A 22,139-nucleotide genomic window follows, 5' to 3' on the forward strand; every position below is an offset into this window, starting at 1 on the left:
TTATAGGCTATATCCAGGCTGTGTGAGGACAAATACAAAGATTTGTCAAAAGCTGCTATGAGGCGATCGTTCAGTGCTGATAACTTAGTTGGCATTCGCCGTTCTAATGCCATCCTCTCTTGAGCAAGATGGAAAGTTGCGACATTGTGGCACCAGCATTCCTATGGACAGGAACACCACCTCCACTCCAAGCTCACAAGTCAGCAGTGATGGTGTCTTCCAGCCAGAGGATGGTGAGCTAATCAAGCCAAGGAAGCCCAGAGCCAGAGGAGCATAATTCCATTGGGCGGGGGGGAGATGGGACCTTGTCAAATGGGCACGCTCCTTTAAAAATCCAGAGGTGCAAAAACTTTTTAAAGAGCCTTTCCCCCCTTTCTCCTCATCCCCCACTACAATCCACAGATGTTTGCTTACTGTGTAGGCCTATAGTTGTGAACTATGTGAGTTTTTAATGATGACTAGTTTTAAATTTTAGCATTTGAACATTAACACAAGAATAGTCACAATGTTCGTTCCTCTTCAGTCATCCAGGACCCTGGCTGCAGCTGCCTTTCAGAGTCAGTGTTCATGTTAACACGGTATAAAGCCACTCTGGAACAGTGCTGTAGCACTGACGAGTGCAGGGTGGTTCTTCTCTCCCCCCCACCACACATGTACTACCAAGACCAAGGAGCGGCTAAGCAGCAGGCTGTGCTAACTGTGCAAACGTAGTCTCTCCATTTGAGATTATCACAGGGTTGGAAATGTTTGGGATATGGGCAAAGAAATGGTATTCTCTGTTCACTAATATGAAAACAAATTGGTTAGGGTCCATTTCTTGTCAACTATGGTGCTTCTCATGTTGTACTTCTGGTCAAGTCCTGGGAGAGAGACAGTCCATAACAGTTTTTTTTCCTGAAGCGCTGAATAGGGCTGCATTAAAAGCTTAGCCTGAACAAATGTACTGACTTGGCGATGAACAGACAATAAGGCCGCTCTGCTACACTCTTCCACTACAAAAAATGGATATTGAGCAAGTCCTGCTTTTGTCCTATTCTTCCAAAAACGCTTTAAATTCACAGTGGGAAAGTATTTTGAAGGTCCTGGACTTATTGATGAGGGAGGTATGGTGATTTTCAATTCATGTAATTGCTTTGAAGAAACACTTTTTGCCTTTAAAAGCCTAGTATTTAATGCCCCTTGCTCTGGAAGTGAACTTCTAAATCTTAGCTTTTCCTGTAAATTTAAGTTTGCTCTTCCGGAATGGGAATCTGGGATGAATTAAGTTTTCTGTTCCTAAAGATAGGAAACATAAATAGACTTTCTGGACTACAAACCTTCACAGCTCCAGGTCAAAATATCTAAATGGTTTGTATTTTACAACATCACACATCTGGTGTAGCACAAAATCATGTGCAGTCCCTCTTACCAGTCTGATTCTTTTAGTTATATTTAATATTGAGCCCCACTTACTTCTTGAGTGTTCAGTGGCACTCAGACTGTTAGTCTCATGCAGTATTTTAATCTACCAGCTCCAGGCAGGCATTCTAAAGAGTCTGTGGCTTCAGGTATTGATCACAATTGAATTTTGAAACAAATGCTACATCTTCAGGTGGCTTTCCTTTCTCATGTTTGTATTAAAAGAGAAGCTAATAATAAACTCTATTTTAATTAAGAGAAGGTGTGGTTAGTTTGCTTTGTATTCCTCTTTCCGAAGGTATTTGTTAAAGTTGGATTAAAGTGTAGAATGGACTCCAACATGGGCATAGCCCAGCAATCGTTGTTTCTGTGCATCCTCCACTCATATCAATGGGGCATGTATGAGAGCCCTCAAAGAAGCTCCACTGAAATAGTATGCAGCAGTACCTGCTAGATTGCACCCGACACATTTACTGTTTGTTTACAAATCTTACTGCCCCAATCTTCAATCAAAAGACTTTCAGAATGGCCTACACTAATTAAAAATATAACAATAAAAATGGTACAAAATTAATAACAATGCACAGCAGCCTCAGGATAAAACAATAAAAAATATCCAATCTAAATATTCACAAGATCTAAAAAGCCCAGAAAAACAAAATCATCTTCCTGACATCAGAAACACTTCAAATTCAGCACCAGATTAGCTGTTCTGCAGAGAGCGTTCCATAAGTGCACCACCACCAGTAAAAAGGCTGTGCACCTGTTCGCCACCTGCCTCTCCTCTAAAGGCAGCAGGAGTTGGAGATGCATCTCAGAGAATTGCTGTAACACTTTAATGTTGTCACTCCCCTTGCTACTTGGGCATGATGAAAGTCGGGCATCTTCTCCAAAAGGATATTCTTGGTGGAGGGTCTTGCAGTTTTGCAACTGTATGTGCACCAACAACTATGGTGTATTTTATTAAACTACTTTCTGTTCATTAGAATACAAACTTTCTCAGAGCTCTTCAAGCTGATAAGAGTGCAACTTTAGGTAATATAACTGCAAGGTTTTCTTACCATTGGGAACTCGCCATGTATTCATACCCAGTGCACATTCAGCAAGAAATTGGACTAGGGTTGGATCCAGGATCTGCCTTCTGCAAGAGGAAGGGACATTCTGCGAGATGAAGGGCTCCATTCACAGAAGGTCCCTCTGGCTGATTTTTGGGGATCCCCCCCCACACACCACAACTCACCCCATTCAGTAGGGTCTCCTGACTAGCATTTTCAGGGGGAAAGAAGGAGCAGGGAGGACGGCTTCCCTCAGCGCAGTTGATGCAGTGTAAATCTGGATCCAACCCATGTTATGCAAAAAGTGCTGGTTCAGTGGCTGGATGAGTAGGACTGAAGCCAGGTGAGGAAGTAAGGTTTGAAGGGAAAGGGTCACTCCTACTACAATTGTTACTATCCCTTTGCTGCTTATTCAGCTTTTGTGCAAAATGACAGGATGCACGCAGGTGCATGTGAAGGCCTGTGCATTTCTACCTACCAAATAGATGGTTGCTAGTAGGATGGGAGAGCCTGAAATATTGCATAGTTGAAAACAGGAGAACATACCCCCAAAATGTGAGAAACGGTGCAGTAGATGAGCATATCATACCCCGCCAAATTCAGCTACGTTCTCTAAGTGCCAAGTGGCATTCCGATTCGGTTAGTGTCTCTATGATTATGTAATAACAGCCTTCTGATGCATAAGAGAGCTCTTGAGAGCTAGTGGTGAACCAACCATGTACATGCTAGTTTCAGTCCAAGCTGTTTCTAATATGCTCACTTAGCTGCATGAAGATAATTTTTAGAAGGAGCCCAACCTCATTCATTCATACATGTTTAGTTGGAGGTTCAGTAACTGATCAAGATTCAGTAGGGTGCCAACTCACTTGAGTGCTGCCATATTGCCTCTGTATATGCGTGAGTTTATTTTGTCTCCAAGGCAATTATATATTGAAACTTCTTCAAGTGGATTTGGCAGGTGGAGGACATGCACTTCAGCAATGGAATAAGTGTTCAGGACCACCTGTTGCTGAGTGAGCAGGTAGGTGTCAAGCAGGGAGTGGGGAGTGTTCCAAGTGCAGGCGGAGGAGTACATGCTAAAAGCAGCCCATGCTCTAAATTTTGCCATTGTTCTTTGTACTGATGTGGTTGCTACCAGAGAAAAGGATGTCCAGTGCCCAAACGGGGCAAGAGCCTGGACTTCAAATTGTGAGTGATGTGGTTTCCTGACACATCAGGACACCTGGGTAACGTACCTAAAGCATGAAAAGAAGGTAAATAAAAATGCTTAATATTTGTAATGTATGAGACTGAGTCTCCATCAAACATTCAAGTAACAGCTGGAATGTTTTTGCCATCACAGCTTTTGTGGGTCCTTGGATTTTTCATGTATTTTATCACCTTAAAGGTACTTGTTGTTAACACACATGTATGTACGTTTCTCCAGGAAGCTCAGAACCAAGTACATGAGAATTGTCGTAAGTTATATTGAGTGAGGGACTGGCTCAAGTTCATCCAGCAAGCTCTGTTGCTTGAGCAATGGGCATCTTCAACCTGGGTCTCCCATGCTGCCCTCTATGCTTGCCCTTCAGCCCTCTTCCCTGGATTTATTGCTTCCTGGAACTGAGATGGCAGGATGAGTCCACAATCCGTCTTCATATTCTCATTCGTCTAGAATGGGTCTGCCAAGCATAAGGCAAGGTGGAGGCAATTATTAGGCCGTTCTGGTCCCCAATATAACCTGCAACAACCCTACTACTCTACATAAATTAAAGAACCATCTAAGAACTGGTGCCCTTAATGTAGGAACACAGGAACCTGCCTTAGGAATACTGAGCAAACCATTGCTCCATCTAGCTCAGTGTTTTCTCCGCTGACTGGTGGTGAATTTCCAGGGTCTGTCTTAACTCTACCTGGACAGGGATTGAACTTTGGACCATAGCATGCAAAGCATGTGCCCTTACCACTGAGCAACAACAACAAAGGTTGCTACTGGATGTTCAGCAGACTCTCCACCTTCCCTTTAAATTGGCAGCATGGGTATGGAGTGGTGTACAGAATACAGTGTGAAACTTGCAATTTGCTAGCAATTACATTCTAGAGGAAATGGTGGTGGCAGCCTGTGCAGTGAGAAGACTACTTTTGGTGACAAACCTGACTGGCCAAGGGGAAGGGAGCAGTTTTGGCATGTTAAGGTGGACTTGCAAGGCAAACTGGTATATGGGGAAAGGACTTGGTTCAGCCTTGCCCAGCCTGTTGTACTCCAGAAGTATTGGACTTCAACTCCCATCAGCTTTAGCTGGCATGGCCAATGCTCAGGAATCCTGGGAGTCATCGTGCAAAACCTCTGGAGGGCCCCAGGTTGGGGGAGGCTGGCTTAGGGAGCTGAGAGTTTGGGGGAGCTGACAGTGGATGGAGGCAACAGTGGTGCTGGTGAAAACATTTTAGTGAGCAGGATGGAGAAGGGTGGCACACGAACTTGATGGAGATAAGTATGTTTAGATGTTGACTGCCAGTCCTGTCATTGGTTCCCTCTCCTATCATTTCCTTCAACAGGGTTGTTGTGTTCTCCAGGCACTTGCCAGGTACGGAGTTCCTAGAGTCTTGAAAACCCTCTTCGTAGAACGTTGTTTCCATGTTAACAAGAACTGAATCTAGAACGGGCTTATTCTGGTGAATGAAGCAGAGTGTATTGTTTTTTAACTGAATTTATGTTTTCTTAAGTATTGAATTTGAAGTTTATAGGTTTGTTGTAGCATTTTTATTATCGGATAATTTTATATAGCTTTATCTTTTGAAACCAACGTATTTTTGTATGACGTTGGCGGATTTGGCCTATCTTTTGGAGGAAAAAGTGAGGTACAAATGAATCAAAAGAATAAGCTTGATTTTGGCTCCTGTTCAGTGGGACAAAATGAACAAGACTGCAATCTAGGACACAATAGAGGAGCAAAACCTGTCCCTCATCACTGTCGGTGAGACTGGCCCCCACGCCTTTCTCCCTTCTCAGAAATAGCTGCCATTTCTTTTTTTAAAGCCCAGCTTGGATCCCATTTTGCCTCCTAATCTAGATACCCTGTTTTGGGATAGGATCACACAGGGCTGGCTGTAAGCTCTGCCACTTGAAATGTGCATAGGAAAGAAGAGGAGTATGCTGTGTATGTCCAGATCTCTACCCTGCAGCATTAATGGCAGCTGCAATTCTCATTCTAAGACAAGCTGTAAAGCATCAAAATCTCCCTGAACTATTCCAAGTCTCTCAGGCACAGAGTTACATCTGTGTGCACAAGTGCTGAGCATTAGCATAAGTGAGCGTACTAACCCTTTCCTTCCTTGTATTTTAAGGAGCTTCCTGAACTCCTCCAAAAAATTTACGACCCGAAGAGAGATTTCCTTCCTTAGAGGAAAATTTCCAGTTTATTTTGTGTGCTTCTTGTAGCACAGATACCTTTACACAGATGTCTTATGAGCAGCAACACTACACTGGGAGCTAAACGAGGTTCACAGGTAATATTATTAACTTGTATATACTGCTTTATGTGCTATAAAGCCATCAAGGCAATGTACAACTATTTAAAGCAACAAAACCCTGCAGCAATAAAAACAAGAACATTAAAATAAGTAAAAACATTAACTATGTATTTTAAAAGGCCAAATGGAAAAGATGAGTCTTCGCTCCCTTTTAAAGGCCGAAAGAGTGTGGGGCAAATTGTAATCCTTGAGGGAGTACATTCTATAGGTTGGAGGCAATGCAGGAGAAAGCCCTTTCATAGGTGCCTAACAAACAGGCCTCAGGGGGTAATGGTGCCCTCAAAAGGGCCTCTCCTGCAGATCTTAATACTACTCGGGCAAGTTCATAGGGGGAGAGGTGGTCCCTCAGATAATTCTAATCTGTCCTGGGACACCTGAGGGTTGAACCTAGTTACCCCATATCCAAACATGACACTCTCTAGCCAGGACAGCCAGTTGGCACAATGCTGAAAATATGAACCGAACCCATGAGTGGATACTTTTGGATTTTTCTAATTTTGAGTGTTGTTTCATGAGCAAACCTATCTGCTTTTTGAGCACCTGCCCTTTTCGCACACATGCTTTTGTCCAGCTTTCTCTAACCTGGTGCCCTCCAGACTATTGCTCCGGTTTGCCTCAGCCAGCATAGTCAATGGTAAAGGGTTATGGGAATTGTAGTCCATAACATCTGGAGGGCACCAGGTTCCCTAACCATGCTATAGGTTATTTGGTCCTCTACCCTGTGTTAATGCAAGCTGGATGGGTTTTCTCTTTGTGTGTCATGTAGTATGTAGAGGACTTCTGCAAGTCTTCAGACAAAATAAATCCATCTATTTTCCTGCCTCCTCTCACTGACATTTTAGATTAAACAATGTGGGAATGGCACTTTCTGACTTGGGAAGGGATACAGGCATTGAATTAGATAGCCGTAGATTCCATGCCTGCCTACTGCAATAGAATCTTCTGAGTTGGTTCCTGTATAGAAGGCAGAATTGTATCAGCTGTGTCTTTTACCCCACATCAAGAGTGCTGCAATGAGAGAAGCCACATCTCATGGAATTTTCCCTTTTAGGCAACACTAAGAGTAAGAAGCAGTTTTAGGATCTGGACAACAGTTCTGTGTCTGGCTTTCTGGAGTGTGGACAAATGATGCATGTTATGGTTGACATATTAAGAGCCAAAACAGACGTTAGGGATGTGTGTGGTGGGGAACGATCTGGATCTTTAAAAAACCCTACTCCATGCCAGGGTCCTGATCCAAATTGGCCTCCTGTGCCTACTCTAAAGTAAAAACAAACGTAGCTGCAGTAACGTCTGTTTTGGCCTTCAGTTTTTCTGCTTTTGTCCTTCACCTTCAGTATTGGTGCTTGGTTCCCTGAAATGGAGCATCCAATCTTGGGGAAAGAGCATGTTGGGGAAAAGGTCAGAAGCATGCCTGCCTTTGGAATGTCAAATTCTGCTGCAACATAGTATTTTTTTACACTCTCTCCTTGGTAAGGGTTCAAGGATGCTTACAGGGGCATAACTCCCTAAAAAGTAGAAGGGTGCAAAACATTTGATGAGCCCCTGCTTCAGAATGTTAGGAGCAAACAGCTCTTATACCTTGCAGAAAATGAACATACCTGGGAGCTGGTGTAGCACAGGGGTTAAGAGATGGAGCTGTGAATCAGGAGGGGGCCAGCTGAATCCCACCATGCATTTCCAAAGTGGACTTAGGCTTGCCACAACCTCTCTGCCTCAGCTCCCGGTCTGCAGTATGTGGGATGAAATACCTACCTTGCACGGTTGTTGTAAGGATGACAATACAATAATATCTAAAGCCATTTGAACCTCTCAAAGTGCTGTATAAAATGCTTGGCAGCAGTATTTGTGCACAACAGTAGCAGGGGCTGGTTGCTCTGTTTTGATAGAGTTTCATCATAGTTATCTCTGGAAAAGACTGAGTGTCTTTGTAGTGTTCATACTGTGCTTCTAGTCAAATGCATGGCTTGATGAACCATTTTCAGTCTTGGGTTACAGTTCAAAAGAAAATGGCGATTTCTATGATGTGTAAGTACAGATGTGGCATATGCCAACTGTATGACAACAAATAAAAGGGTTGGGTGTTCAGTGGCAATGCATTACTGGGGCAGAGGGGTCTTGTATTCAACCTCCCTGTTGTCTCTGTAGCCTTTCCTCTGCTGGTGTATATGGTTTCAGAACCAAGCAAGGGCTGGTGTTCTTGGTTTGAGAAGCTGTCATGTAAATTGGGAGGGGGGAAATCTTGGATCAAAACGTTTTGATTGATTTGAGGCAGGGTTTTCGGGGATGAGGGGGGAGGTTGTTTTGTAACTGACAAGCTTAGTAATAAAGTTAACTAGTTTCCTGCTATAAACGTATAACCAAACCTACAAAAAAAAATAGGAAGAGATGTATGCTTCCTATTAAGATTGCTTTAGGTGCTCAAAGCCTGGCAATGCAAGTATTGGTCCCCAGAAAGGACGGGTCGAAGCAGTAACACTTGTGTCATCAACACTATGGATAGTCGCTGAAAGCTTCTCAGCCAGCCTTCCCCAACTTAGTGCCCTCCAGCTGTTTTGGACTATGACTCCCATCACCTCAAGAGTGGCTGTGCTGGCTGGGGAAAATGGGAGTTGTAGCCATCTGGAGGGCACCAGGTTGGGGAATGCTGATCTAGGCCATCCACCACTCCCAAAGCAAAAAGCCTGTTACCACATAGTAGAATGTCTTCGCTTGTTTGTGTATTGATTCTTTTCCTGAAGGAATACATTCTTGTAACTTTTTGTTTTCTATTCACCATAATCACAAGCTAGAAAACGAAATTATGCATGTCTTTGTTTTCTAACTCTGCTCAGTATAATCTCTAAATACATTCCCAGGTTTCTTTCATATTTTCACAAAATGTAGAATGCACTGCTATACTTAAAAAAAAGCATGTTAATGGTCTTAACTGATGTCCTTAAAATGGACACAGTTATTTTTTTTTAACAAACCACATTTGATTAAGTTGTTGTGGTTTGTGGTTCCATTCCGTTGTCCATGTGTAAGTTCATACAGAAGTTGGAGTTTTGGTACAGAATTCTTAAAAATCTAGATGTTATGTTCTCTATTTTCTTAAACAGCCTTTCATATGGATTGCAACAGGAAATGGCCTATAAAAGGTTATTTTTAAGACATAAACCAGTTCACTTTCTCATACCAGAGATTGTCTCCTAACTGTGATTGCAATAAGCATGTTTAAGCATTTATTAAGGTGACAATTTGAAGGTGGTTTATTTTTTTCTTAAAGCTTTTTACAGTATCAACCATGTCTTCTCCCTCTCTTTTTTAACCCTTTTTTGGCATGGCATTGTTAATCATATTGCAAGTAGTATGTAAAAGCTTCATTTCCACAAGGCACAATTTGAAAGAGCAGCATGACCTGAGCATGAATCCAACATCAAGCACAGCCATTTAATGCCCTGGGCTTCTGTCCGGTTACCTGTACCCGAAGCTGTCTCACTGTCAGTGAGTAATTACAACCTGCTTCCAACCCGTATCAAAAGTTCACTAGAGATTCAGTATATACAAACTTAATTCTTTTAATACAACTATTTACACACTATAGCTACATGGTGCAATTCTGTCTTGAAACATATTAGTGTACACAATGCCATTATGAAAAGACCCTGTCAAAACTAACAAAAACTTGTACTTTGCAGTGTTCTGCCTTTGGAATACAATTTCAATCACTGTACTTATGTGCTGCTTGTTACTTTCCATTCTCTCTTCTTTTTACCATCTAGTAACACCTTTTCCATTTTCTTACAATGAGCAGCAAGTAGTCACGTTCATAAAACACACAAAGCATAACTTTTTGATTAAGTTATTGCCCTAACTGTATTAGACTATGAACAGATAAGGTTGGGTAGCTTCAAGCAAGGGTTTAACACTTGAGAGTCAGAACTGACATGAGCCAATGTTTTATCCAGCTCCCACCTTTAACGATCTATTGCGATCTATTGCAGCCTAACAAGACTTTGATCAATCTTTTGCTGCCCATGCCACACGACGGGATTGTTAGGTACTTGACAGGTAAAAAAAGGTAGGGTCTGGGCTGGGAATTTCACAAGTTGCACAGGCCTGATCTAGTTCAACCAGCTGCCCCAAGGCAGCCTATTCTATACCTTAAGCCGAAGGTGTCTTTTCTACCTCCTTTGGAAGTTGCATTGAGCTGAATTTTTGTTTCCTCTACACCACCATTCTACTTGGGACAGCGCATAGTGGAAAATTAAACAGACACAAGCAAGATCAGGGTTTTCAGAGTTCTCACCAGACACACACACACACACGCCAACTTTTATCTGCCATACCAAAAACAAAAGTATATTTGCATGAATTGGAGGAAAGGTAAAAGTATCCATCCCCTCCGCACTAGCTACAGGATGGCTAACGCTGATGTGCTGTTGCATGGTAGAGAGGGAAACTGGACAGGTAATGTAAGGCTGTATAACAGCCCTCTCCAACCTGGTGCCCTCCCAAGGAGTTGGACTACAAATCCCATCATTCCCTGCTGGGTGGAGAGGGATGGGAGTTGTAGTCCAACACCTCTGGAGGGTGTCGGGTTGGGGAAGGCAGATGGATAGTCTGTCCCCATGGTAACTTCCCTGTGTTTCCGCTGAGTTTGGGATGTAGGGAGCTGCCACAAGCACAAGAACTGGGTTTCTGACGTGCCACGGGGATGAGTCATAACTGCAAAACTGGATTTCTCAAGAATTTGAATTCTGGTTAGTGCGCCAAGTAGCCGGGAGGGGGAAAGCATGGAGCTGGTTAATTTAAATACAGTACTTCCTACTGCAGCGGTAAGATCTGAGCTGCAGTTCCATCTCACTCAGCATCCTGGGCCCTAGTCACAGGAGTCTTTTAAGATTCAGTTTTCAAACCCAAATATAATCTTTCCAAACCCTGTAGTTTTTTACTAGCATTTTAAACCTCTAGCAATGCATGAAGTAAAAACAATGAAGAATCTTGTGCCTTAAATACTAACCAACTTATTCTGGCATAGGCTTCAGTGAAGATTACACTTCATGCATCTGATTAAATGGACTCTAGACCACAAAACCTCATGCGAGAATAAACTGGTTAGTTTTTAGGGTGCCACAAGACCCTTAGTCTGCACTGCAGCAAAACCAAACACAGCTGCCTTTCTGGAAATGGGTTCAATGGATGAAGTTTCTGTTTGCCATTGGAGGAGCTGGTTGGAGCTATTCCATAAAATACTCCAAAACGGACAATGATAACCTGCAGAAACATAGCTGAATGCCTCCAGACTTCTGCCACCGTTCTTTCCTCTGCCTTCAATTGGAGCAAAAGGCAAAGGGGAGTGTTGCTAATTGCCCTCCAGCCAAAATATCTTTGGCCAAGTTTCCATGCCCCTCTAGTCTTGCCTCCATTTAGCCTTCCTCTACATCAGGCGTATGTTTAACATTTGACACCACCAGTGCCACAGCCATCCGGTCCAGGAACTGGATGTGACCTTTCCTAGTTGCACGCTCTCCTTAGCTAGCCCCAGCAGTAGCAGATGTGGGATCTGAGCAGCAGACAAAGACTGGATTCTTGCATCACACTGACAGCCTCCAGTCAACATTACTGCAGCGGCACAGGAAAGAGCCGCCTGTGCTGTGCTGTCCTGCCGCAGCTCCCCCATCCTGCTGAGCTCCTGTTCAGCAAAACAACCCAGCCGAACTCATTCATGTCTTCCCCTAACCATTGAAGAAGGCCTCCCAGAGGATACCGGAGGGAGGCTCCAATTGCAGGGCAGCAGCCTCCCCCAACCTTGTGCCCTTTGTATGTGTTGGATGATAACCCCCATCATCCCCAGCTGGCATTGGCCATGCTGGCTGGGGAAGGTGGGAGTTGTAGTCCCAACACATCTGGAAGGTGCCAGGTTGGGGAAAGGTGACTTATAGAAAGACCTAAGCAAGAAGCTGAAGGTGTGGTGTTGGTGATACTGGAACAGTTTAGTTCAAAGTTTTAAAGTGCAGGATAACAGATAAAGCCAAAACAAAGCTTCCCTTACAAAGGAAATACATTGGCAACTGTAGAGAAAGTGTTAGATTTTTAACTTTCTCCCAAGAACTCTGGGTAAACCAGCCACTATTAAGCAGTTCTAACAACATAAGCTTATGCATGTCTTCTCAGAGGTAAACCTGGGTAGATCCCAGGTAAGCATGTCTGGGATTGCAGCTTGTCCTTTTGAATGGAGAGAGAAGCACACACAACTTCCCTTCTGAATGCAGTGGAGAAATCAAATCCATTGGAAAGCATTGTTTGAGAGAATATAAGAAAGTGCTACCTGTAATGTTTGAGCTGTGATGGTCACATATGATTATCAAGCTATAGCTGTGCATGTGTAGTCCAGCCCTTAGAAAAGCAACCAATCAAATCCTGGCTCATAGTGGTTCATTCCCCAGATAGGACCAGTGCAGGAGATAGGTGCACAAGGTGATGTCAAAGTCTCAAGTGGGTGGCTGGATCTACTTCTCTACATGTATAAAAGCCAAAAGCGGTTGGACTCTCCTCAAGCCAGCCTCTCACAAACAGCAGCCCCTCCAAGCACCCAGCTAGCAATTAGGGAAAATGTGCCCATCCTCTTTACAAAGCAAACCCAACATTTTCCCATGTATAATTAAAGTGCAAACATTTTGCATTGGAAGAGGAGGGACACCCTGAGTTGATGGACTCCTGCCATAGTCAGTATTGTTTCATGGTAGTTCAGAGGTGCCGGCATCAGAAGGCCGACACTGAACAGCTTTCCTCAAAAGGTGTCTGCAGCAGCAAGGGCTTCAACACATAGCATGTGGTGACCCTCTCCTGGAAGGGGGTAGGTGGGGTGATGGATTGTCCTGGCTTATGGTTTTTTAAAACTAATTCAGTCTTAGAAGACTGAACTAGTGGCAGAGTCCTACTTTCTAAGGATGGGGTGGGGAAGGCATTAAAAAACTCTCTCGCACACACATGCATGCTCCCATGAAAAACAGCAGCTGAACATGAAGAGCTGGCCCCCAAGAATTGGTGTTCTGGCAGGTAGGAGGATAAACAGAAAGAGCAGGAGAGTATAAAGGGAAAGTTGCATCAGAAAAAAATGGGTCCTGTGCCTACAGCTAGAGCTATAACCCAGTGCACTTACTTCAAAGTGACCCCTTTGCACGCCCGGGGATTTCTGAGACAACTTGTGCAGGATTAGGCTGCTGGCAAGCCAATGGACAAAGCCACTGAGGGAACTGGCCCCCAAATAAACTGTGAGAAAACCTGTCCTTACTTTTGCAAGACTTGCAGTACAATCCTAGACATGCATACTCAAGAACCACTGAGTTCAAAAGGTCTTACTCCCAGGTAAGTGAGTACAGAATTACAGCTTAATTATCATTACCTAGTAAGAGGTCATCCCTCACTCCTTTTTGGTGTGCGTGTGTGTGTGGGGGGGGGGTGCTGGGAAGGGCCGGTGCATCAGCCTCCCCTAACCTGGTTCCCTCCAGATTGTGTTGACTACAACTCCCATTGTCCACATCCAGTGTGGTCAAGGGTGATGGGAGTTATAGCCCAACACACCTGTTGGGCACCAGCTTGGGGGAGGCTGATTAGTGTATCTAAAAGCAGCTCCCAGGAATTAAAGTAACAACACACATCTCCATTTGCAAAGAGAAAAAAACTGCATGTGTCAAAATGCTGTGTGCAGTTTCTGCATTCAACAAGGACTTTGTGCAAGCATCACCTATCAAGACATCAATGCTTCCCTTCCTACTTTTCATTTCAAACTCATTCCCAGCAGCAGCAGCGGAGAGAAATTAATACTAACTCCAATGCCTTGATTAAACTGTCTGGCATTCAATCCGGCAAAGGCGTGTGTAAAAAGTGATGATGGTGGAGTTCTGCCATCCAAAAATAAAACCTGAAACTGGACTCTGCTCAGTTGTAACTCCACAACCCACCCATTTTAAAAGTAGATCCTCCCTCCAAATTGGTTTGATTTATATTTTAAATGTCTGTTTCATTCCACACACGCTGCTGACAAGGCAGCATTACAGAGTACTGCTACCAGAAAACAGTGAATAAAATTTACCTGACCACAGTATCCCAGGCTAGTGGAAAGGACCCTAAGCAATAATTTCTCAAACAAAATAGGACACACATGCTGAAGAGTGAACGCAACATTACATGGGAGACCTGGACTATTAAGTTGCAAGCCTAGGCCCACTTACCTGGGCATAAGCCCCACTGAACTCAAATAGGACTTATTTCCAAGTAGATATGTAGAGGGTGGTCATCCTGTTGTCTCCTGAAAAGGACAGCAGCCAAAGCAGATGCAAAAGGACAGTGGGGAGGGGTTGCTTAATCCTTTCCCTTCCAGCCATTTGTCTGTTCAGAATTGCCCACCCTGAGCTGCTTTCCCAACAATAGGGGAAAAGACGGGGCAAAAAACAGCTGGGGCATCATTTTGAGTAGTTAAGTACCAGGAAAGGAAAGGGTTAAGCAGCCCCTTCTCCCCCTTGCCTCCTTCCATTGACAACTGCAGCATCCCTTTTCATTTAAAAACCAAAATGCTGCCTGGAGATTGATTCACGCATTTCCCATCTCACACACATTTTGGCCCTAAGCACTCATGAAACCAGCTGCCCAGGGGATGATGGGAGTTGTAGCCCAACACATCTGGACAGCACAAGGTTGGGGAAGGCTGCATTCCATGTCCCCTAAGGAAGAATGAAGTCGCACACAAGGGCGCATTGTGCCCTTAGTAAACTCTGCCATCTTGAAATCTGGGCAAAAGGATGCCCCTGATGTACGCACACACACATACCCCTCCTTTCAAAACTGGAGACGAAGCAAAGAGTTCCACAACAGACAGACAGCTCCAGGATTGTTCCCAAACCTTTGCCGGTCGGGACCTTAGTCTGTGCCGCCCACTTGCCTGCTCCCAACTGTGACCAAGCAAGGTGCTTTTTCTCAATGTCATACATGGGACAGTGGGACCTGTTTGTGGTATGAAGCAGAATTGGGCAGTCCAGTCCTGGAGGTCAGAGCGGTGTTTGCTTCACTGTACATAGCTGTGTTCGTGGGCTTCCCCCGCTGGCAACACCTCCCCGTGAACCGCTTCCAAGATTCAAGGGTCTTCCCAGACCAAATCCACACCCCAGAGGTGATCCCCACCACCAGGCACATGAAGTACTTCAACATGAAGACGGCATAGTCGGGCTTGGGCTTGTTCTTGTCCCCGGGGCACGCGCAGTTCTGAGCCACCTCCCAGATCTCCCTGTAGTGCTGTTCATAGATATAGCAGGACACCACAATGGTGGCCGGGACGGTGTAAAGGACAGTGAAGATGCCGATTCGGATCATCAGCTTCTCCAGCTTGTCTGTTTTGGTGCCTCCCTGCTTGATGACGCTCCGGATCCTGAAGAGGGACACAAAGCCTGCCAGCAGAAACATGGCCCCGGTGAACAGGTACACCACCAAAGGGGCCAGCACAAAGCCCCGCAGCTTGTCGAGGTTCTGGTTGCCCACGTAGCAAATGCCGGCCACGGGGTCGCCGTCCACTGAGCTCAGGGCCAGCACAGCGATGGACTTGACACTGGGAATGAGCCAGGCCGCCATGTGAAAATACTGGGAATAGCTGGCAATGGCCTCATTGCCCCATTTCATCCCAGCAGCTAGGAACCAGGTGAGAGACAAGATGACCCACCAGATGGAGCTGGCCATGCCAAAGAAGTAGATCAGGAGGAAGACCACGGTGCAAAGTGCGGGTCCCGTGGTCTCATAGTGTATGTGGTTGTAATCTTTGTTGCAGGCCACGTTGGCATGGCCCACAACCAGCCGGATGATGTAGCCAATGGACACAAAGAGATAGCAGGCAGACAAGAAGATGATGGGCCGCTCCGGGTATCGGAATCTCTCCATGTCAATCAGAAAGGTGGCCACTGTGGTGAAGGTGGAGATGAAGCAGAGGACGGACCACAGGCCTATCCAGAAGGTGGCAAAGGTCTTCTCATGTTGGGTGAAATAGGGCTGGAAGCAAGGGATGGCACAGTTGCGCACCTGGCCGGTCTCAATCTTGTTGTAGAGGGGGTGGGTTTCTTTGGAGATGAAGACCAAGGGCTCTTTGCACTCGCACGCTCTCTTGCAGTCCCCGCCACTAAGTGGGGTGAGGTTTTTGTGGGCCCCTTTGGAGGAGCGTGTGGGCTTGGTGAAAAATGGGGGCAATGTGGTGGTGGCCTCGGTCCGGTTGTAATCCATGCACAGCATCTCTGCATCTCCCAGGACAGGCAGCTTGTCACAGTTCATCCGCTCAGGCCAGGCAAAGCCGTATTGCCTCATGAGAGGGGAGCAGCCGGCTTTGGCCCTCTCGCACACCGACCTGCAGGGGGGCAGAGGTTTGGCATAGTCCAGCAAGCAGATGGGGGTGTACATGCTGCACAGGAAAAACTTCAGATCCGGAGAGCACTGAATCTCCACCAGGGGCCAGAACTGGTGCACCTCCAGCCCGGCCTCGTCTTGCGTATCGTGGTTGAACTGGTTGGGCATGTAAGTCAAATTGTAGCCGATGCCCTTGCACATGGGCACGGTGATCTCCTGGCAGACGATGGCTTTGGACGCGGCCGACCCGGGAGCGGGAGCCTTCAGCAAGACCAGCAGCAGGCTCAACAAAGCGTCTCTCGGGCTGGCGCGAGGGCCGGCCATGGCGAGCGAAGCAAGCGCGGAGAGGCCACGGGGCACGGCGGGCGCCTCCTTCGGGCCGGCCGGGGCTTTCGCGTCGCTTTCTCAAGCCTTGCGGCTGAGTCCACGGGCGGAGGAGTCGTGGATACCGGTCGCGCCGCCCGAGAGAACTTCCACGGCGCGCATGACGGGGCCGTCCCTCCCCGAGGACTCCCCCGTCCTCCCGCGGGCTGAAAACGCCCCGCGGGGGCGTCCGTCCTCGCGCCGGCCAGGTGCTTTAGGGGGGATAGAACCCGGCGCCGCAGAACGAGGCGCGCTCCATGGCAGACCGGCTCGGAGGCGCGTCTCCCCGCGTCAGGCTCGCTCGCGCGGCTCTGCCAGGCGGGTCAGCGCAGCGGCAGCGACGCGGGAGGGCTCTGCCACCGCTCCGAGGAGCGCAGCAGGAAAAGTGTGCTGTCTGAACTCGCCAGGCTGCAGGGTCCAAAAGTCCTGTGGGAGGAATCCCGGGCTGGGATCGGGCCCAGCCGAGCCATGCGACCGCCCGGGCGCCGGCGGGAAGGGGAGCCGCTGCGCGCGTCCTCCTCGGCCCGACGCCGGGGCTCCCCGGCGAGAGGGCTGGTCAGCGGAGCGGGCTGGGCGGCGCTGGGCGCGTCACGGAGCCGGCCGGCGCGCTAGGGGGCTGGCCGCCTGGGGACGGAGGGGAGCCCGCATGGCGATGTGGCTTCGGCCGCGTCCCCGAGCAAGCACCCGGCGGGCTCCTGCCGGCTCCGCGGCCGGGGCATGTGAGCCCGCCCCAGATCGAAGGAGTCGCCGCCGCCGCCCCGAGTCAGGGGCGCCCGGGAAAGCCGGCCCCGCGTGGCTGCAGACCGGGCTCAGGCGGCCCCTCGCCGCCGTCGCGTCGCCCGGAGCCCGAGAAGCGCCGCGGCGGCGAATGCAGCGCCCAGCCGGAGCCACCTGCGCTCTAATGGGCGGGCGGCGAGTCCGCCCCCCGGGCCCGCCCCCGAGCTGGAGATCGCCCGGGGATCCGCCCCCTGCGCTCTCTCCCCGCGGGAGGAAGAAGCTGCTTGGGGCCCCCGGCCGCGGCAGGGGCCGAGACGCCCGCCGGGGATCGGGCGTCTTCGCGCGGCGACGCGGAATTGGCTTGGGGAACTCGCTGCCGCAAGGCTGAGGCGGCGGGAAAGGGGGGGTTCGAAGCCGGCGTGGAGGAGACGCCGATCAGCGCTATCGCCCATCATGGCGCAATGGAACCTCCCGGCTCAGAGACAGTGTACCCCTGAAGGCCAGTTGCGGAGCGGCGTACGGAGGATAAACGGTTGGGGGCAGCTGTTTCCTTCGCACCCTGAGTGTTGGGCTTTCCAAAAGGGCTTGGCTGACCACGAATGGTAACTGGAGGCTGGACTAGATGGACCTTTGGCATTGGCCTGATCCTGCCCTGCTTATTCAGGAGTAAATGCTGATCTGGGCGGTGCTCTTCTGCTGACCTGAAGAACTCCTTTGATGGAGTCGTTTTAAATCGTTCTGAAGTTTAAAACGGCAGTTTTCAGGTGTAGCCATATTTCCTATAGTTATTTATTGTATTTTATTTTTAATCCACCCAATAGCCTCTGTTCCCTGGGTGGCGGATTCCAAACAGTTAAAAGACTAAGATGCCATACAAACAATTAGAAATATAAAATACAATACAAACATTTAAAGAGGGTGATTGGGGATTGGGAGGATGCATGCCTGATGGTGCCCCCCCCCCCAACTAGGCCAAAGGAAAGCAAGCAGCCTGCTGCTTAGCCTACAGCCACCCAGCACATGGAAGACATTTCCCTGTGCTCTGCCCTTACACCTTCAGGGCTGCAAGACAAGTTACTCTGCAAAATTTTCTATGGGCACTGAGGATGATGAAACAGAAATAATGAAACAGTAAGAATGTAAGAAGAGCCATGCTGGATCAGACCAAGGGTCCATCCAGTCCATCATTCTATTCACAGAGTGGCCAAGGAGCTGTTGACCAGGAAACCACAAGCAGGACAAGAGTACAGCAGGAGCTCCCACCCATGTTCCCCAGAAACTGGTATACATAAGCATGCTGCCTCTGGCACAGAGATAGCACAGAGCATAACAACAATCACACCACTTGAAAGATGTAGGGAAGGAAGGGAGCTGGGTGGGTGGCTACAAGAGAGAGGGCCTTCTCAGTTTTGGCACCTCGCTCATGGAAAGCACTCCCCAAAAAGGTTCACCTGGCCCCTACATCGTTATCTTTTCAGAGGGCAGAGCACAGGGAAATGTCTTCCATGTGCTGGGTGGCTGCAGGCTAAGCAGCCAGCTGCTTGCTTTCCTTTGGCCTAGTGGGGGGGGGCACCATCAGGCATGCATCCAACCCCAATCCCCCCTTCCGAGATCCTTTAAGCTGTGGGCCTGGTCTGCCCCTTCATAATTTAAAGAAGCCTCCCCAACCCAGTGCCCCTCTCCAGATGTTTTGGACTTCAACTCCCATCAGCCCCAGCCAACACAGCTAATAGTCATGAATGCTGGGAAATGTAGCGCAAATCATCTGGAGGGCACCAGGTTGGGAAAGGCTAAGTTTTAAAGGGTCCTTTGGGAGTGATTAACCAGGATCGGAGGGAAAAATGCTTCCTTCTTCCAAACCAAAGTAATTTCCCCAAAGAACTATTTAAGCTGGGGGGGGGGGGGTCAGAGCCTTTAACAGCTTTTGATATTGGGGTGAGGTTTGGGGATGTGTGCCACATATCACCCCCAACCCCACTCTCCCCCTGGACTTCCCCCTATAGTGCAGGAAGGGATGTTAAATCCATGCACACGCTGTACTGCTGAGGTTCAGGATCCCCTTGCTCTATAGCATCCAGGCTCAAGCAAGCTCCATAGTGGATGGGAATGATCAGAGTTGTAGTCCAACACATCTGGAGGGCACCAGTCTGGGGAAGCATATTCCCATCAGGAACTCAGGAACTGGGGAGGGAGGGGAGGGGGTTAAAAATTTAAACTGAAGTAATTTTATGATATTGCATAACAGAGAGGAGGGGGGATGTTTGGGGTTCCAAAATGGCCATTGGTGGGAAGGTTTTCCCCCATAATTTATTTCCCTCCCCAAGCAAGTCCTTCCAGCCCCGCTAAGCAGGGTAAACCTCGTTCTGCTTCTCCCATTAGGCCGGTTGTTTGAGCAAAATGGTAGTTTTAGAGCACAATCCTATGCAATATTTGGAGAGAAAAGAAGTCCGACAACTCCCTGCATGCCTCAGCCAGCTATGGCTGACTGGGGAATGCTGGGAGTTGCAGGAGGTTTTCCTGTCTAAACATGCCTAGGATTGCGCCCTTAATGTCACATGTTGTTCTTATCTTTAAAGAACAACTTGTGTGGGTGCTTCCACATGACTCTCCTGATAAAAGCAGAAGCACCTAGCACAGAGCTTTCCAAACTTTTCACGTTGGTGACACACTTTTTAGACATGCATCATTTCATGACACAGTAATTCAGTTTTACTAGCAAACCGGAGGTTAAACTAACCCGTTATAAGAGATACGGACACATACATAAATTGTAATGATGAAATGTATGGGGATAGAACATACCTCATGAAAACCTTTCATTTATATTTTTTAAAATATATGATTTGTAACATACATTGTTGTCATTTATGAGCAACAGTATGTAAATATGTGCAAGAAAATGTGAAAAATAAAATTAACTAAAGTATTTACAATACATATTAGGACACGTAGGCCCAGGTAGGAACTCAGCTGCAAAAACACATGAAGTAGAGAAGCAAAAGTCCAACAAAAATGGTGTAAATATATATGTCTCACTGCAAGGCTATATTGCTGTAAATATTTGCAATGCCTATGTCCAGGGTCCAGTTCCAGCACTCTCCGGTGGTACACTGCCGGTGGGTGGTTAATCCACAATTGTTGTTGTTGTTGTTGTTGTTCAGTCGTTCAGTCGTGTCCGACTCTTTGTGACCCCATGGACCATAGCACGCCAGGCCTTCCTGTCCTGCGCTCTCTCCTGGAGCGTGCTCAAGTTGCATCCGTGATGCTATCTAGCCATCTCATCCTCTGCCGTCCCCTTCTCCTTTTGCCTTCAGTCTTTCCCAGCATCAGGGTCTTTTCCAGGGAGTTTTCTCTTCGCATTAGGTGGCCAAAATATTTGAGCTTCAGCTTCATTATCTGTCCTTCCAATGAGCAGTCAGGGTTGATTTCCTTTAGGATGGACTGATTTGACCTCCTTGCAGTCCAGGGGACTCGTAAGAGTCTTCTCCAGCACCACAGTTCGAAAGCATCAATTCTTCGGCGCTCAGCCTTCCTTATAGTCCAGCTCTCACAGCCATACATTACTACTGGGAAAACCATAGCTTTGATTAGACGGACCTTTGTCGGCAAGGTGATGTCTCTGCTTCTTACTATGCTGTCTAGGTTTGCCATAGCTTTCCTCCCAAGGAGCAAGCGTCTTTTAATTTCATGGCTACAGTCACCGTCTGCGGTGATCTTGGAGCCCAAGAAAGTAAAATCTGTCACTGCTTCCATTTCTTCCCCTTCTATATGCCAGGAAGTGATAGGGCCAGATGCCATGATCTTAGTTTTTTTAATGTTGAGTTTCAAACCAGCTTTTGCACTCTCCTCTTTCACCCTCAACAAGAGGCTCTTGAGATCCTCTTCGCTTTCTGCCATTAGGGTGGTATTGTCTGCATATCGGAGGTTGTTGATAATTCTCCCAGCAATCTTAATTCCGACCTCTGATTCATCCAACCCGGCATTTCTCATGAGGTACTCTGCATATAAGTTAAATAAGCAGGGTGACAATATGCAGCCTTGTCGTACTCCTTTCCCAATTTTGAACCAATCGGTTGTTCCATCTCTGGTTCTTACTGTTGCTTCTTGACCCTCGTACAGGTTTCTCAGGAGACAGGTAAGGTGGTCTGGTACTCCCATCACTTTCAGAATTTGCCACAGTTGGTTGTGATCCACACAATCAAAGGCTTTAGCGTAGTCAATGAAGCAGAAATAGACGTTTTTCTGGAATTCTCTTGCTTTCTCCATGATGCAGCGAATGTTGGCGATTTGATCTCTAGTTCCTCTGCCTCTTCTAAACCCAGCTTGTACTTCCGGTAGTTCTCGGTTCGCATACTGCTGAAGCCTAGCTTGTAGGATTTTGAGCATCACCTTGCTGGCATGTGAAATGAGCGCAATTGTGCGGTAGTTTGAACACTCTTTGGCGTTGCCCTTCTTCGGCATTGGAATGTAAACTGACCTTTTCCAGTCTTGTGGCCACTGTTGAGTGTTCCAGATTTGTTGGCATATTGAATGCAGCACTTTAACAGCATCATCTTTTAGGATTTTAAACAGCTCGGCTGGAATACTGTCATCTCCGCTAGCTTTGTTGTTACTAATGCTTCCTAAGGCCCACTTGACTTCACTCTCTAGGATGTCCGGCTCAAGTTCAGTGACCGCACTATCATGGCTATCAGGGACATTAAGATCTTTCCTGTACAGGTCTTCTGT

The 22,139-nt window shown here is 47.2% G+C and overlaps 2 protein-coding genes across 4 annotated transcripts in view; one reads left to right on the top strand and one right to left on the bottom strand.

Annotated features, from left to right (window-relative positions):
• The window catches only part of CCNYL1 (cyclin Y like 1), a 61,286-nt gene that overhangs the window by 34,519 nt on the left and 4,628 nt on the right, over nucleotides 1-22,139 (top strand). The window contains exons 10-11 of one of the 3 annotated variants that reach the window (XM_084818837.1): nucleotides 7-233; nucleotides 524-18,175. In XM_084818837.1, the coding sequence (XP_084674963.1) occupies nucleotides 7-123 (117 nt within the window). In that variant the 3' untranslated portion in view covers nucleotides 124-233; nucleotides 524-18,175. Of the gene's footprint in view, nucleotides 1-6; nucleotides 18,176-22,139 lie in introns of those variants that run through there. The other 2 variants (XM_084818846.1, XM_084818828.1) reach the window with 2 other exon arrangements.
• On the bottom strand, nucleotides 9,187-17,626 carry FZD5 (frizzled class receptor 5). Its single transcript, XM_084818816.1, has one exon. It carries the CDS (start codon nucleotides 16,653-16,655, stop codon nucleotides 14,931-14,933), a length of 1,725 nt encoding a protein of 574 aa, XP_084674942.1. The 5' UTR covers nucleotides 16,656-17,626; the 3' UTR covers nucleotides 9,187-14,930.

Source organism: Heloderma suspectum, chromosome 1, assembly GCF_057233095.1.
Source record: "Heloderma suspectum isolate Gila_16-S chromosome 1, 16-S_ref, whole genome shotgun sequence".
NCBI classification, from domain to species: domain Eukaryota; kingdom Metazoa; phylum Chordata; class Lepidosauria; order Squamata; family Helodermatidae; genus Heloderma; species Heloderma suspectum.